Source organism: Uranotaenia lowii, chromosome 3 (assembly GCF_029784155.1).
Source record: "Uranotaenia lowii strain MFRU-FL chromosome 3, ASM2978415v1, whole genome shotgun sequence".
Classification (NCBI taxonomy): Eukaryota; Metazoa; Arthropoda; class Insecta; order Diptera; family Culicidae; genus Uranotaenia; species Uranotaenia lowii.
This window is the reverse complement of record NC_073693.1, coordinates 95,204,374-95,220,553: the sequence shown is the minus strand read 5'-3', so window position 1 is coordinate 95,220,553 and position 16,180 is coordinate 95,204,374. Positions and strand designations below refer to the sequence as shown.

At 37.0% G+C, this 16,180-nt stretch overlaps 2 protein-coding genes across 3 annotated transcripts in view; one reads left to right on the top strand and one right to left on the bottom strand.

The window, feature by feature from the left end:
- Positions 1–7,932, top strand: part of LOC129751006 (phospholipid-transporting ATPase ABCA3-like) — a 39,895-nt gene extending 31,963 nt beyond the window's left edge. The window contains exons 6-9 of the mRNA XM_055746242.1: positions 1,328–2,835; positions 2,902–2,972; positions 5,351–7,601; positions 7,663–7,932. Coding sequence (XP_055602217.1) covers positions 1,328–2,835; positions 2,902–2,972; positions 5,351–7,601; positions 7,663–7,840 — 4,008 coding nt within the window. The 3' untranslated portion in view covers positions 7,841–7,932. The remainder of the gene's footprint in view (positions 1–1,327; positions 2,836–2,901; positions 2,973–5,350; positions 7,602–7,662) is intronic.
- Positions 1–16,180, bottom strand: part of LOC129751004 (uncharacterized) — a 951,184-nt gene that overhangs the window by 313,121 nt on the left and 621,883 nt on the right. The gene's annotated exons all lie outside the window — the stretch shown is intronic.

Genomic DNA, 16,180 nt, shown 5'->3' with positions numbered 1-16,180 from the left:
CTCACAAAAATAAACTACCGTGATTTTTCCAGCGAAAAATTGGTTTTAGAGAAATAACATTAAATAATGATGACAATGTTTAAAGAAAGAATAGAGAGTGAGACTGTCAGTAAAAATTCTCCGGTTTTGAAGTGTCCATTGGAAAATCGATCATCCCTATGAAAAATTTGAGTGCAATATGAATTTCTTATTCAAACGGCAGTTTAAATTAACTGTTCTGTTTGGTAAACATTCCCACGGAGTGGAAAATTTTTTATTTTTAAGATTTTACCGACTAGGAAAAGTTCTAAATTTTTAGAAGTTCTAGCGTTTGCGTGCATTTCTTAACGATCACTCCCCCCCCCCATAAGACCGCGCATGGTTGGTCATCAATTTTGAAATCAAATGTCCGGATTGCCAAATTTCCAGGTTTTTATATAAAATTGTCCAGATTTGTCCGGCCCAGATGCATGCTGAAAAAATCTGGCAACCTTAGCCATGACCAATGGCGCTTTTTTGTCCCTAGTCAACAAGTTCGAGAAAAAACGAGTTTGGACATGAACTAAGGTGAAAAAACCCAAAATTTGAATCAAAGTGAAACTTGAGAGTTTATGTACACATCGTGTTGCATTGTGTTTATTTTAGATCAAGATGATGCATCAATGCTGAAAGCTTATTTCCTTGTGCTCAAAATTATTATATGTATTTTCATCACTTTGAAAAAAAAATTTTTTTTTGTAATATATTTCGGTGTTTTTAAGAGAAGATCCCTGTTTTCAAGAGATAGATACTCGAAATTTTAATCTTCATTATTTCGGAAACAAAAATAGTTAATTTAGCAACAGGTTGCAAAAAGTGGGTTATTTCAGCACGAGTCGTAAAGTCGAGTCGAGTGCTAAAAAAATCGAGCTTTGCAACGAGTGTGATATACAATTTTTAGTAATACCGGAAAATATCCTCGAGAATCAAGTTCAGGAACCAGTTGTAGGTTTTCTTTCCGATACTGTTTTTTTTTTGGTCCTGAAAGCAGGCTTTCTCAAAACTAAACTTCGTAACGAAAAAAATGAAATTTAGTAAGGAGTTGCAAAACTATAACATACTAACTGTACCCCTGTGTGCGTCTGTGTAGTTTATGTATAGTTGGAGAGTTGATTGCAACGTCACACACGTTCATGAGCGTCTTGACTAGAGATGTACCGAATATTCGGCGCCGAATACTGCCTAAACTGCAAAGCCGAATATTCGGCTCCCCGAATTCTAACTGGATTGAGTCCTTCCACCCAATACCCATAATCAAGGGATTCTGTGAGACCAATCTTTTGACACCATTTTTCCATTCTTCCGGCAGGTTCGAGTCAACAATTCATCGATCCTGGAGTACTCGGACTGGACTGCGGTTTGGTTCTTCCTTTTTGTGTACTCGATAGCGACCGTCTGTTTCTGCTTCATGATGAGCGTATTCTTCAACAAGGCCAATTTAGCTGCCGGAATTGGGGGTCTAATGTGGTTCGTCTTCGTGATGCCGTATAACCTGACGTCCCAGAACTACGACTCGATGAGTACAGGGTCTAAGATTGGGATGAGTATATTCTCCAACACGGCCATGTCGTTTGGCGTTCTGGGAACGTTACGAATGGAAGCAAACCAATTGGGATTAAGATGGTCCAGTTTTTTCGAGCCGGCCACTATTGATGACGGTCTAAGTGTTGGGTTGGTCATCATTATGTTACTGGTAGATGCCCTTATCTATCTGCTCATCGCTCTCTATGTTGAACAAGTGATGCCCGGAGAGTTTGGAGTAGCGAAGCCTTGGAATTTCTTGTTTAAGAAGGAATTTTGGACCGGCATTCCTTCAGATGAGGATAGGGCTGAGAAAAACGGACACGTAGCTGAGAACTCAAAGTTCTTTGAACCTGATCCAAGCTTCACTAAGCCTGGTATCCAGATCAAGAACCTGAGGAAGGTTTACAACAAAACCAAACCGGCTGTCCAGAACTTGAATCTCAACATGTACGAAGATCAAATAACGGTGCTTCTGGGACACAACGGAGCTGGCAAAACGACGACCATGTCGATGCTGACCGGAATGTTCTCGCCAACCTCCGGAACTGCTCTCTTGAACGGGTGTGACATCCGGACGAATATTGAAGGTGTTCGAGAGTCTTTGGGTCTGTGTCCGCAGCACAACGTTCTGTTTGACGAAATGACTGTCGGCGAACACTTGAGATTCTTCGGGAGATTGAAAGGTGTTACTAAGGGTGACCTTCAACAGGAAATCACGAGATATCTTGACATGTTGAAGCTGGAAGACAAACGAAACGCCCAGTCTCAAACACTTTCCGGAGGAATGAAACGAAAGTTAGCCGTCGGTATTGCCCTGTGTGGTGGATCCAAGGTGGTACTGCTTGACGAACCGACTTCCGGTATGGATCCCTCGGCTCGTCGCGCTCTCTGGGATCTGCTTCAGTTGGAGAAGAAGAACCGCACCATGCTACTGTCTACCCATTTCATGGACGAAGCTGACGTTTTAGGAGATCGGATCGCCATCATGGCTGATGGAGTACTGAAAACTGTTGGGTCCCCGTTCTTCCTGAAGAAAACTTTCGGGGTTGGCTATCGGTTGATTTGCGTGAAAGCTACCAATTGCGATAAGGCGAAACTGATGGGAATACTGACCAAATACATCCCGGATATCCGCATTGAGACGGATATTGGGTCTGAGCTTTCGTTTGTGTTGAAGGAGAGTTACATTCAGGTGTTTCGGGAAATGTTGGAGGACCTGGAGTCTTCGATGGAAGCCTGTGGAATTACGAGCTACGGGATATCTTTGACCACCATGGAAGAGGTGTTCTTGAAGTGAGTAACCGAGTGGCTCCGTTTGAAGCGTGGTGAAGTGTAAGAAACCTTTTTTTTCATTTTCAGAGCGGGAAGTGACAGTCTTCACGATACTCCGGATTCCTCGGATATTGCAATCAATACGATCGCAGATCAGTGTGAGTATTGTACTTGGAACGTTTTTTGTTCTTTAGTTTCAATTAGAAACCAATAGTGTCTGTGTTTTGTCTCTAACATGTGCAAGATCTCATAAAAAATTCGGTCTTTAAGAAAGTCTCGTATATGGTTAAAAAAGTGAATTATAAATATTCAATAGGGAAATATGCTGCCTAAGCCGAATTCTACTAACTTTGCCATATTGCATTACTTAGAGTATCTAGTTTGTAGTACTTTACTTTATTGGTAGTGATAGTGGCTGCGTGGCCAGATCTACGGATTTCCCCTCTACGAATTTATCCTAGACGGATTTCTCCTCTGCGGATTTCTCCGTTGTTCTACAGATTTTCAGCACTTTTACGTATCTACGGATCGATGCTCGAAATCTAAAGATTTTCAGTATTTCCGGCGGAACCTTCAGAACACCTTCTTGTTGGTCCTCCCAATCCAACGAAAGTTTGTGATGTGAACCGTCAGAGCACTCTTCAGTTGGTCCTGCCGATCCAACGAAAACTTGTGAAGTGAACCATCAGAACTCTCTTCATGTTGGTCCCTCTGATCCAACGATAGTTTGTGAAGTTAACCTTCAGAACACTCTTCTTCTTGGTTCTCCCGATCCAACAAATGTTTATAAAATGAACCTTCAGAACATTCTTCTTGTTGGTCTTGTCGATCCAACGATAGTTTGTAAAGTAAAATCTTAAGAACACTCTTAATGTTGGTCCTCCCGATCCAACGAAAGTTTGTGAAGTGAACCTTGAGAATGTAATTTTTGTTGGCCTTCCCGATCCAACGAAAGCTTGTGAAGTGATCTTTCAGAGCACTCTTCATGTTGGCCCTTCCAATCTTAAGAAAGTTTGTGAAGTGAACCTTCAGAACACTCTTCATGTTGGTCCCCTCGATCCAATGAAAGTTTGTGAAGTAAAATCTTCAGAACACTCTTATTGTTGGTTCTCCAGATCCAACGAAAATTCACAAAGTGAATCTCTACTTGTTGGTCTCCCAATCCAACGAAAGCTTGTTAAGTGAGCCTTAAGAATATTCTTTTTGTTGGTCCTCCCAATTCAATGAAAATTTTTAAATGGACCTTCAGAACACTCTTCTTGTTGATCCTCCCAATCCAACGAAAGTTTGTGATGTGAACCTTATGAATATCCATTTTGTTTGTCCTTCCAATTCAATGATTTTTTTAAAAGGACCTTCTGAACACTCTTCTTCTTGGTCCTCCCAATTTAACGAAAGTTTGTGCAGTGAACCTTCAGAGCACTTTCCATGTTGGTCTTCCCAATCCAACGAAAGTTTGTCAAGTGAACCTTCAGAACACACTTCTCATTGATCCTCCCGATCCAACGAATATTCAATAAGTGAACCCATAGAACACTCTTCCTTTTGGTCCTCCCGATCCAACGGAAGTTTGTGAAATAAACCTTCAGAGCACTCTTCCTGTTAGTCCTCCCGATCCAACGAAAGTTTGTGGAGTGAACTTCTGGACACTTTTCTTATTGGTCCTTCCGATCCAGCGAAGGTTTGTGAAGTGAACCTTCAGAGCACTCTTCATGTTGGTCCTTCCAATTTAACGAAAGTTTGTGAAGTGAACCTTCTGGACACTCTTCTTCTTGGTCCTCCCAATCAAACGAAAGTTTGTGAAGTGAACCTTCAGAACTCTCTTAATGCTGGTCTTCCCAATCCAACGAAAAATTGTAAAGTGAACCTTTAGAACTCTCTTGATGATGGTCCTTCCGATCCAGCAAAAATTCGTAAAGTGAACTTCAATTGCAATCAAACTTCAGCCAGAGCTCCCATTGCGACTTGAAACTCCAACCTTTCGCAATCGAACTTCAGTCGGAACTCCTATGGCGACTGGAAACTTAAGCCATCAATTGGAACTCTTATTGGAATCGAACTTCAGTCGGAAATCCCATGGCTACTGGAACTTAAGCTTATTATGATGAAATCAGTTCAAATCTAATCAGTTTCGAAGCAATCCTTATACCGGTTCTAAAAAAAAGATGAGTTGAAACTAGTATAATAGGCGATGTTTTTAAAAAAGTTACTCTTTCTCTCCTTAAGAAATCCCCGTAAAATCTGTCGAAATTTGGGTGAAATTTTAGCTGCAGTCCACTACTTGCACTAATGAAAAACCATCACCCAAATTCGGCCATCGCCCGAATTTGAGTCTAAACTGGCTGTTTTAACCACAGATACAGATGCTCTCAGTGTTACTAAAAGTGAAGTTTTTTTAATTGTTTCTTCACATTAAAAAAAAAAATAGTTGATCAATTTCCACGCATACTGGGTGCTTGTTTCGTAAAAATATTTAAAAAAAAACCTCCTATCGGTATAGTTGAATTTATCATCGAATTTATCTACAACTCGACAGATTCCTTCAACAATCTGACCCTTTTGTCCGGGGGTGCCCTCACCGTCAGCCAACTCAAGGGTCAGCTGCTGAAGAAAGCCATCTCGACCGGACGCTCCTGGGTTCAGCTGCTGATCCAGAATGCCATCCCCATCTTATTCGTCGTCATGACGTTCGCCATTGTACGAAGCATCCAGCGGGATCAGGATCTACCACCGTTAACGATGGCCTTGGAATCGTACCAGCAAACGGTGACGGTTCTGGAGGGTGACACAGCCAGCGGCCAAGCCGTCGAGGGATTCCGGAGAATGTTTGCGGGTAAATACGAAGGAAGCAGCCATCAGCTTTCGATGGCCACCGAGAGTATGAACGATTTTATTCTGGCAAAGTCCAGGGAATCGATTGGCACGGTAAATGTGAGGTATATGGTGGGAGTAACGTATTCGAGCAATTCGTATATTGCGTGGTTTAACAACAAGGGATATCACACGGCTCCATTGGCTATTTCTCTCATGTTCAATGGTTTGCTCGCATCGGGATGCGCTGACTGTGAGCTGACGATCATCAACAAACCGCTTCCCTATCGGGTCCAAACCCAGCTGGATGCGTTGAACACGGGCATTAACGCGGGCTTCCAGCTGGCTTTCAACAGTGGATTTGCGATGGCTTTTGTTGCTGCACTCTACGTGTTGTTCTACATCCGGGAGCGTAATAATCGAGCCAAGCTGCTGCAATACGTCAGTGGTACAAAAATTTCGCTGTACTGGGGAGTTGCCTTTGTTTGGGATATGTTGATGTTCGTGGTAACTTGTTTGATCTTCATCATAACACTGGTATCGTTCCAAGAGGATGGCTGGTCATCGGCTACCGAACTTGGACGTGTGTTTTTGCTGCTGTTCATGTTCGGGTTTGCCTTCCTGCCGACCACCTATCTGTGTTCGTTCTTGTTCAAGGTTCCTGCAACAGGTTTCGTGGTTGTTTTGCTGCTCAACATTGTCGCTGGTGCCATCCTATTTACGGCAGTAATTTTGTTGAAATTTCCGGGGATCGACCTGAAAGACATCGGCAATGCCTTGGAATGGGTTTTCCTCCTGTTTCCGAACTTTGCCTTGACCCACGGCTTAAATAACATTAATCAGATAGTGGGAACGACAGTAGCGTGCGAAAAACAGTGCGAACTTACCCGTAACTGCGATATAAACAGTTTGTGCCTGCTTATTCCGCAATGCTGCGTTCCGGAATTGTTCTCGTTTGATGAACTTGGGATCAATCGAAATCTGTTGTACATGCTGCTGGTCGGTCTGGGAGCAATGTTTGTGATTCTCGCTCATGAATACCGGTTAGATAGAAGAGCTCTGGATGCTATCAAAAAGACATTGTTCAGTCGACCGAAAAATCTCTCAAACGGTCACATTTCCAGAGAAGAAGACACCGATGTTTTGGCGGAGAAAAAACGAGTTCAGAGTACCAACATCAACGACCACAACCTTGTTATGCGAGATGTGACCAAGTACTACAAAAGCTTCCTGGCTGTTGACAAACTATCCGTTGCCATAGATCCGTACGAATGTTTTGGGTTGCTAGGAGTAAATGGTGCCGGTAAAACGACCACCTTCAAAATGATGACTGGAGACGAGAGTATATCCGATGGCGACGCCTGGGTCCGGGGCATCAGCTTGCGTTCCAACATGGATGGAGCATACCAGAAGATCGGTTACTGCCCTCAGTTCGACGCCCTTTTAGACAACCTAACCGGACGAGAAACGCTCAAAATGTACGCTCTGCTTAGAGGAGTTCGTCCAGAGGATCAGGACAACGTTTGCCTCACGCTAGCCGAAGATCTCAACTTCGTTAAGCACTTGGACAAAAAAACCAAGGAATACAGTGGAGGCAACAAAAGAAAGCTCAGCACAGCTCTGGCGCTCATCGGCAATCCATCAGTTGTTTATCTGGACGAACCGACCACCGGAATGGACCCTGGAGCGAAACGACAGTTCTGGAACATGATCTGCAAAGTTCGTAGCGCCGGAAAATCAATCGTACTAACATCCCACAGTATGGAAGAATGCGAGGCGCTCTGTACCCGACTAGCCATCATGGTCAATGGCGAGTTCAAATGTTTGGGCTCCACTCAACACCTTAAAAACAAGTTTTCCAAAGGCTTTCTTCTAACGCTCAAGGTTCACAAAGACGAAAACCAGGACCTGCTACGACAGCGCACCGAAAATGTCAAAGAATTCATCATCGGAACTTTCACGGGCGCTGTTTTGAAGTAGGCTTTGACTTATTCCCCCCACTTTAAATGGTTAATAACCTCAAATTTTCCATTACAGGGAAGAATACATGGACTCGTTGAGCTTCCACGTGCCGATTACCGATCTGCGGTGGTCCGCCATGTTCGGGCTGATGGAAGCCAACAAGACGCGGTTAGCCATCGAGGACTACGCCCTGGGGCAAACCACGCTGGAGCAAGTGTTCCTGTTCTTCACCAAGGATCAGCGGGTGGTTTAAGCTCAAGTTTGGCGTTGACGACGGCGTTCTGTAAGACTGTTATTTATTGCTATGCATTGTGTACATTAAAGTGTTGTAAATGAAGTTTCAAATGCTGCATGCGAGAGTGAATGAAACAGAAAGAAATTTCCTGTATACGGTGTTATTTATTTGCGCATTAAGATTTCTTGGGATAAAATGTTTAAATGTAGGTGTTGACTGACGGTAAATCGATAAAATTAAGTATGTACCTTTCCTGAGATGACTAAATTCAACTTTTGGAGGTTATGTAAGCAAATGATCGTGTTTTATTTTATTGCAAAGCGTATTTTAAAAAAATCCTAGAATTGTAAATGCCCTACAGTACTCTTTATAAAACTCTCTATTTAATCTTTCTTGAGTTTTTGCTGTTTGGTTTTCATCACCGCACTTTTGTATGGTTTTCTTTGATTGATATTTATCGGTGATTTATGTAATACGAAATTAAAACTGCTTTTTTACGTTTCGGCCTACTGGCTGAAGTTCAGTAGGCCGAGACGTGAAAAACAGCAGTTTTAATTTAGTCTTACATAAATCACCGAAAAATATTAATCAAAGAATGCGCACTTTTTTTGCAGTATATAATACTTTTTGTTTCGTTTGGAGAATGCTGGCTCAGAAGAAAGTGTTCCTAAAGCCTTTAAAAGCCTCAAGGTTTAACTGAATTTCCAAGATTTTACTTCCTAGACTCAACTGAATATAAAATGACAAGCTTTATCTGACAGTTAATTGCGTTCTCCAGAAGAATAAATCTTTTTTTATATTCAGTACCAAATAAAACCCATAAACAAACGTTAAAAGCTATTTGGTTGATAAAAAAAATAATATTTTTTTCAAAATATTTCTTAAAAGATGGTTATTTGGCTTTTTTTTTCGCACAATCTAAAAGAACATTTTTCAATTATTCTTATTCAATGATCAATCGTATGATGGAATCGATTCAAAATTTATATTTGCTATAAAAAAAGCTACACAAAACATGACATTTCAAATTCATGTGAGCTATTCTTCACGTCGCATATGAGGTTTTATTACTTTCACAGATTTTTGAAAAATACCCAGAAATGTTTGCACCATATTTTTATAAGTCGAAAAGTTGATTTTAAGTGTTAGAAAGTCTGAGAAATTGAAAGTTGACGAACAATTAAAAAAACTGCCACTATTGAAAATTCGTCAAAATTTTGTGATTCGTATTTACGTCAGCTTTCCAATCCACTTTACAAAATTTATCTACTATTACTCAAACAATTTTTTGGTTCATCGATTGGAAAGTACAATTTTTTTATTACTTTCTTACATTTTTGTGGTCATAATCTTTGCTTTGATTGGCACTTAAGTGGATATTTTTAGAGTATTCCGTAGCTGATCTTAGATTTTGAAAAGCGGAGAACTGAAGTATTGTAGCTGAATATCGCCTGAGTAACATATTTGAGTTACGTTACGAGGTTTCTGAAACCATAGTTTTGTATAAATCGGTTTGGAAATGAGAGAGAGAAATATAGTGATTTTAGTCAGGAGTGTCAAATTACAGACTCGTCTTCAGAAGCGATTTTTGAGAAAAAAATTTTTTTTTCCAAGATTTCATTATCCAAAAGTTTATCTGTATGAAGCCGCTAATATACCTTGGTTGTTTCAGAACGTTTTTTAAAGATGTTCTTCAAAACCTCTTGTGTTTTTTATTTTATTTTATAAGCGTTTTATAAGTACTTTTTAAAGTCTTAAAACTGGATACTGATGGTTAGTACAGGATTAAAGAATTCTTTCAGAAGTCAATAAACATGAATAATAAGGGTGGCCAAAAATTAAACTATGTCTGTGATTTCGGGGGCTCAACCTTCAAATGGTAACTTAAAGTGTAGGAAACAAACTTTCATATGTGGCGACCCAGAAAAATGATGTTTAGAGGTCGCACTGGTTCGATTTTTGAAAAAAAGCAATTTTTCTTACACTTTTTCCTAATAAAATTTTCAAATCTTGAAAACGTATCAAATCTGTATCTCTTATATTTCTGAATTTTCCTTTCATTGTCAGTTTTAGACTAAAAATTTGCTTAGACTGTTTCGGACTTTTAATTTGTATTATTTTTTATTTTTAAATATTATGACTTTTTGTAAAATAATATTTTCAATCAATAAAAATGTGTACTTGAGATAATAATTTTCGATCAGCATCGAACTCAAAAGATGCGCAATGACGCAATGTTATGAAGGGCAAGTTTGCAGAAGAAAGTTGAGAATTGTAATATGGATGGGTTAAAGCCAGTGGTTTTCAAACTTTTTTCACTCACCGCCCCTTTTGCTGAATTTCTAAGCTCACTGCCCCTAAGGAAATTTTGTGAATATTTAGCCACTAATCGTTGAATTTTCGGAAAAAAAAACTTCCGTTGGAAGATCATATATTAAGTTTTTGTGTTTGGAAAAAGTTTTGAAATTCACCCGAAATCAAATCATGACGTTTTCCATTTCAAGAGAACTTCAGAAAAAAAAAAACATTGCAGTAGTTTGTAAAGTTATGACACAATTTTATAATAAATTTTGTTTCTAAACTTATTTGAAAAAAGACAGAAACACCAACTAGTTACACAAAATTTAAAATTTGATCAAAATTCAACACAAACACATTCGATTGTGATCTTAAAATTACAGACTTGTTTTTTCAAAGAAATGTTAATTAAATTGATCTCAAATTCCTTTACAGCTCAGCGATTATATCTTAACAAGTGTTCACAATTTAGTTATTTAACTGGACAAAATTAACAGGCCGGAAATGTTAACGAAAAAAATAGCATGGATTCCTGTTATTTTATTGATAAATAAATGAAGTGTAGGGTAAGGTTGATAGAATTTTTTTCAGCACGTATCCGGACCGGCAAATCCGGGCAATTTCATTTAAAAACCTGGCAATATTGGGGAAATTGATTTCAAAATAGACGACCAAAAATCCGGGCAATATCCGGGCAATTTTGGATAAAAACCAGAAATTTCTCAACAAAAATCAAGTAAAAAAAATGAAAAAAAAAACGTTTTTCAACAAAACTTATCGACAGGTTTTCTATCGTTTTTCGGCTTCCAAAAAACCTTTCATAATTATTTCTATAAAACTTGCTCAAAAAATTTCATTTTGGAGGCTACATTTAAAAAAAAATACAGCAAAATTTGTTTTTTTTTGTTGGATTTGCCAAATAAAGTTTATAAATCCGGGCACTTTTCGAGAAAATCCGGGCTACCGAGCCCGGCCGGACAGTTCCCAAATTTTTTATTAAATATCCGGGCAAACTCGGATAAAACCAGGCAATCTGGCTTCCTTAGTATAGGGGTATAAGGACAAAAATGATAAATTTCGAGTACATAATGCCAAACGCGTTTTTACATCTTGACCTGTCCTATTAATTACGACACGAAAAAATCGAATTTTGAAAATCGTTGGTCACCGGATCTAATCATGCGATTTTGCTCCGCTTTGAGCACACATTTAAATTTATTTGAACACTTCACTCCTCTCACTTTCCGACCAGCTGGAATGTTTAAAACGCCATGTTTGAAAACGAGTTAAAATTAATCTAAACAAAGTTTTCGAGAAAAGTGCGGAATTTTCTTCTGTGGATAACTTTTGAATCCATGAAAGAAAATTGATGAAATTTTCAGTGATAGATACTACCTAGATAAGGTAATAATTTCATTTGTAACATTTTTTGACGATAGGTCAAGTGGTTTTTGGGATAGCGGCTATGTTAAGTTCATTGAACAAAAAATAAGACGCGTAGAATCACTCCTAAAAATGAATTATTGAACTTATTGAAACACGTGTATGCAAAAATATTTACAAAGTTCCAGGAAAATAGTACGACTGGAAGAAGTTCCGTTAGTAGATTTTTCTTAAGCTAATGTAATTTAAGTTTTTTTTTTTAAATTTCTTCATATTTTTTGAATGAAAACTGTGAGTACCTGTTATTTTCCATAAAAATACCGCTTTATGCAATAATTGCCTTTTTAACTCTGAAGGTTTCGAATGGTTAACAAAGTTTGAAAATAAGTCAGAGATGGTAACAAAATTATTGTTAAACAGCTTATCTTCAAAATTGTTGAAAATAGTACGAAAAATAGAAATACGCTTTGTATCTAAAAGCTTCGAGATAATAATTTTATATATTTTTTTAAATACAATTAACTGAACGTTTCCATTTAAAGTGGTACCTGCGAAAATTTTCTATCATTTTTTCCATATTGTAAGATGACAGAGAGGTAAATTCTACTGGTAAATAAAGTTAATTTTGTTATTGGCATTAAATCGCAGAATGACGTGATTCTTCTTCGTAAAGATTTTATTCGGAAGTCATAAAAAATCAACCTCAAAATCGTTTTAATATCTTCTTTATCCTAAAGCGTAAATTTAATTAAACGCATTTTCAAAAAATATGTTAAACAATCTACTAAAACCTCTATCCGTCGAAGAAAACAATTCTTCAAATACTAAAATTACAATTTTTTTGTGTTTGTTTCAATCTTTCCTGTGATATGGAAAGCATTTTCTTATATTTATTCAAATCTTGCTGAAGATTCATAGAACGATGAGTTTTGGTATTCAGTCTTGACTCATACGTTAAGTTAGTGCTCAATTAATCACTTCTCGCTGTCATTTCAAATTCACGTTGTTTCAAAATCTAAGCAAAACAAAAATCAGTAAAACTTCACCGCCCCCGGATCAACGCCCCTCAAAATCCAAAATTCAGCTCACCGCCTACTTTAAAGCTCTCAACGCCCCCCCCCCCCCCTCCTAGGGGCGGTAGGGACCAAATCTCAGTACCAAAAAAAACTCCTGATATCATTTTCGATTTTAATCACTAGAACGAACCATGTGAAGTCTAATTTTTCTGAGTCGCCGCCATATACCAAAAGTTCGTTTTTTACACTCTAAGCTACCAATTGGCATAGTTAGATTTCACATGTATTTCTCAGACATGGAATTTGACCCTAAATTTTGTTCAACCTGAACAAAATTTTAGCCAGTTCATTCATCTCGGTTCATGCAAGATTTATTTATTGTTGAAATATTTTGATACTAATTTTTGTAAGAAATAGGTAATCGTATTAAACTAAAATTTATTAATCAAGATGAAACAAGACCAAACTACCTAGATAAAACTGAATAACATGATATGATATTTACAAACAAAACAACAAACAAGGTTAAAATATGATGTATCTTGAAAAAAACACAAAACCACAAAAAGCAGTTTAAACCAGGAAATAAATAAACGAGTTAAATAATAATAAAATAAGAGAACAATAATTGACAAGATTATATTGGGGAAATATAGATAAATATGATTTATAAACTGGACAGAACAATATTACTCATCAGGGTAAAATAGGTATAACAAATTAAACTAAACAAAAAAGTGTTCAAAAATGGAATAATATGAATCATCATGGCCGTAAAAACGGGGGCGTTTTTGGGGTTCAACCACGTCCCCCCCCCCCCATGAAGGTCCAAAAATGTCAACAAAATGTTCTTCTCTAAATTCAAAATTTTAAATTCATAATAAAATTTTAATGAACGACTAAAGTTAATCAAGAGTAACAATCTCGACTCAGAACTAAGCCCAAAATCTTGAAATCAGGTCCACAATTCTACTATTGATTTTAAAAAAATATCCTCACTTGTTGTTAGCAAATTAAATACTGTATTCCGAATTCTTGTTTTGAGAATAACTTTCGATAGCGTTGAAAGTTATTCTCAAAACAAGTTGAATTTTGGGTACAGTCCTTAGCCTCCAATATCGAATTTTCACACTTTCTATGGTTAGCCCGGATTGCCCGGGTTTTGCCCGAATGTTTTTAATTATTAGCTAAATCAAAGCAAAATTTAAATTGTGTCATCATAATTTAGTATTTTGCGTCCAATACCATTTTTTTTAACAAAGTTTATCCAAATAAACTGGTTGATGTGTTTTGATGGGATCAAACTACTTTTCACGTTTTTTCTTCTTGATTTTAATTTAAGAATTTCAAAATTTGCCTGGAGATTGACCAGATTTTTGGTTTTAAATTTTGAAATCGAATGCCCGGATTTTACAAGGTTCTTAGATAAAAAAGTCCAGATTTTCCCTGCCCGGTTAAGTGTGGAAAAATATCTGGTGAGCTTAGGTTTGAATCATTTCCAATGTTCTGGTTCCATTTTGTTGCCTGTAACCGGATTGAGGAATTTGTACCCAGTTAATAATTCTTGATTTTCAGTTTGGTTCATCATTGGGGCAAAATTCTGATCCGAATCTTGGCTTTACTTTAAAAACTAAAATAAAATTAATTTTACATGTTCGAAACTCATCATTAATCAAATATTTAAGAAATTATATAAAATAACATACCATTTTTAAATCATGCGGAAAATATCAGAGTTTAAGGATTCGGAATTTTCATATATGAAAATTCATTTAGAAAAACAAAGAATCAAAACTCAAAAAAGAGATTTCTGGTTGAGAATTCTGTCTGTTCTGTTCATAGTTATTAGGAAGTTTTGTTCTGATTTTATATTCAGAAATCTATTTTATAGGATAGTAATTCAAAAATTGTATTCAGGTTCAAAATGCAGAATTCAGATTCAGAATAAAAATTCGTTTTTGCCCAGAACAAAAAAAAAAATTCTTGAAAAATCTAAGTTTCAATTTTTCACACGATTTCAATCATGAAATAAATTATTGATGAACATTTATTGTTGATAAATTAACTTGTACTTCATCTTCGGGTTCAGGAAATATATTTTATTGGTTTGTTGTTTAACATTATTTATATTGTTGATCCTTAAAAAAATAAACTTAAAAATGAATATATCGAGTTTATAAGAATTAAATATAAATCTGATTGGAACCCCGAACAATTTTTTTTATTCAAATAAAGCCTTCGTGATCTTTCATTCATTTCTTAAGGCTTGAAATAAACCTAACACTTTAAGGACTTATTTTCGAAAGTAATGATTTGAAATATAAAAGAACTTAAACCCGAATAATGGCATGCTCTTAGTATCACCTTTTTACTATTCTTTATGCATACATTTTCCAAGCAAAAATGTTCTATGAATAATTTTGTCACCACCTATGAGGCAGTTCTTCCTACAGCCCTGTGAATCATAATAAAAAAATTGAAAAAAACAAGCTTTCGCATGTGGCTCCACCAGGGGTGCCACGTGGTTTTGATAAAAATCAGGACACCGCAATGATGAAAATCAGGATTTTTCAGGACACCCCTAAATTAATGAAAATAACATGCAGCTCTGATTAGATTGCATAGCTAAAGGCGAAATACAGGTGCTGAAGACGCCTTAAGCTATGCAACTGCAGCGAGAAGAACCTTGAATGGCTTGAAGTTAACATCGAAAAACATTATTTAAATATCATTTGAACCAAAGATTATCATCGGTTTAACTAGTTTAACTATTTTATAGAATATTTGTTTGATTTTCTCACCATTTAATAAATTTAGTTAAAGTTTAGATATTTTTCAAAAAATCAGGACAAATCAGGACATTTTAAAGGTCTTTTTTCAAAAATCAGGACAATTCAAGCGTTTAAGAAAAATCAGAACGGCCTCTCAAAAATCAGGACAAATCCTGAAAAATCAGGACACCTGACACCCCTGGGCTCCACTCGATTATCCCAAAGGTAAGCCTTAAACCCTGGTTTAATAGATTGGACTTGAGTCGGGATTTTATTCGTTTATTTTCCCGTCTCATGTCCAATCATTATTCCTTGAATGCGGTAGTCTATCGTATAAATATTGCTGGCAGCAATTTATGCGGTTGCGGCCTAGGTTACCATGACATCGAGCATATTGTTTGGTCGTGTGAGGACCACCTTGTCGCCAGAACGAACTTCATAGATTCCCTTCGGGCCCGAGGAAAACCACCCGACGTTCCAGTGAGGGATGCGTTAGCTGTGATGGACTTGGACTACATGTTCGAAATATACCTTTTCCTAAAAGCTATTAATATCCGTCTATAATTCTTTTTATTTCCATATTTCCCTATCTATTTCCTATTCTCTTCAAAAAGTGTTAAAAAAGGGATCTAGACCAAAGCAAACAATTGTTGAAAAAAAAAACGAGTTTGGCTCCCTAAAGCTTCAAGGTATGAGCCGTTTCAAATAAACGAATTACAAAAAAAAAAAAGATTTCGCATGACCAACTTAATAAAGCAAAATAAAACTGGATAAAATGAGATAAAATAAGATAAAAAAATGGTATAAAACATAAAAAAATCAAGATTGAAAGACATTGGGCAAGACAGAACAAGATAAAAAAGTAAAACACGACAATACATATAACAAGA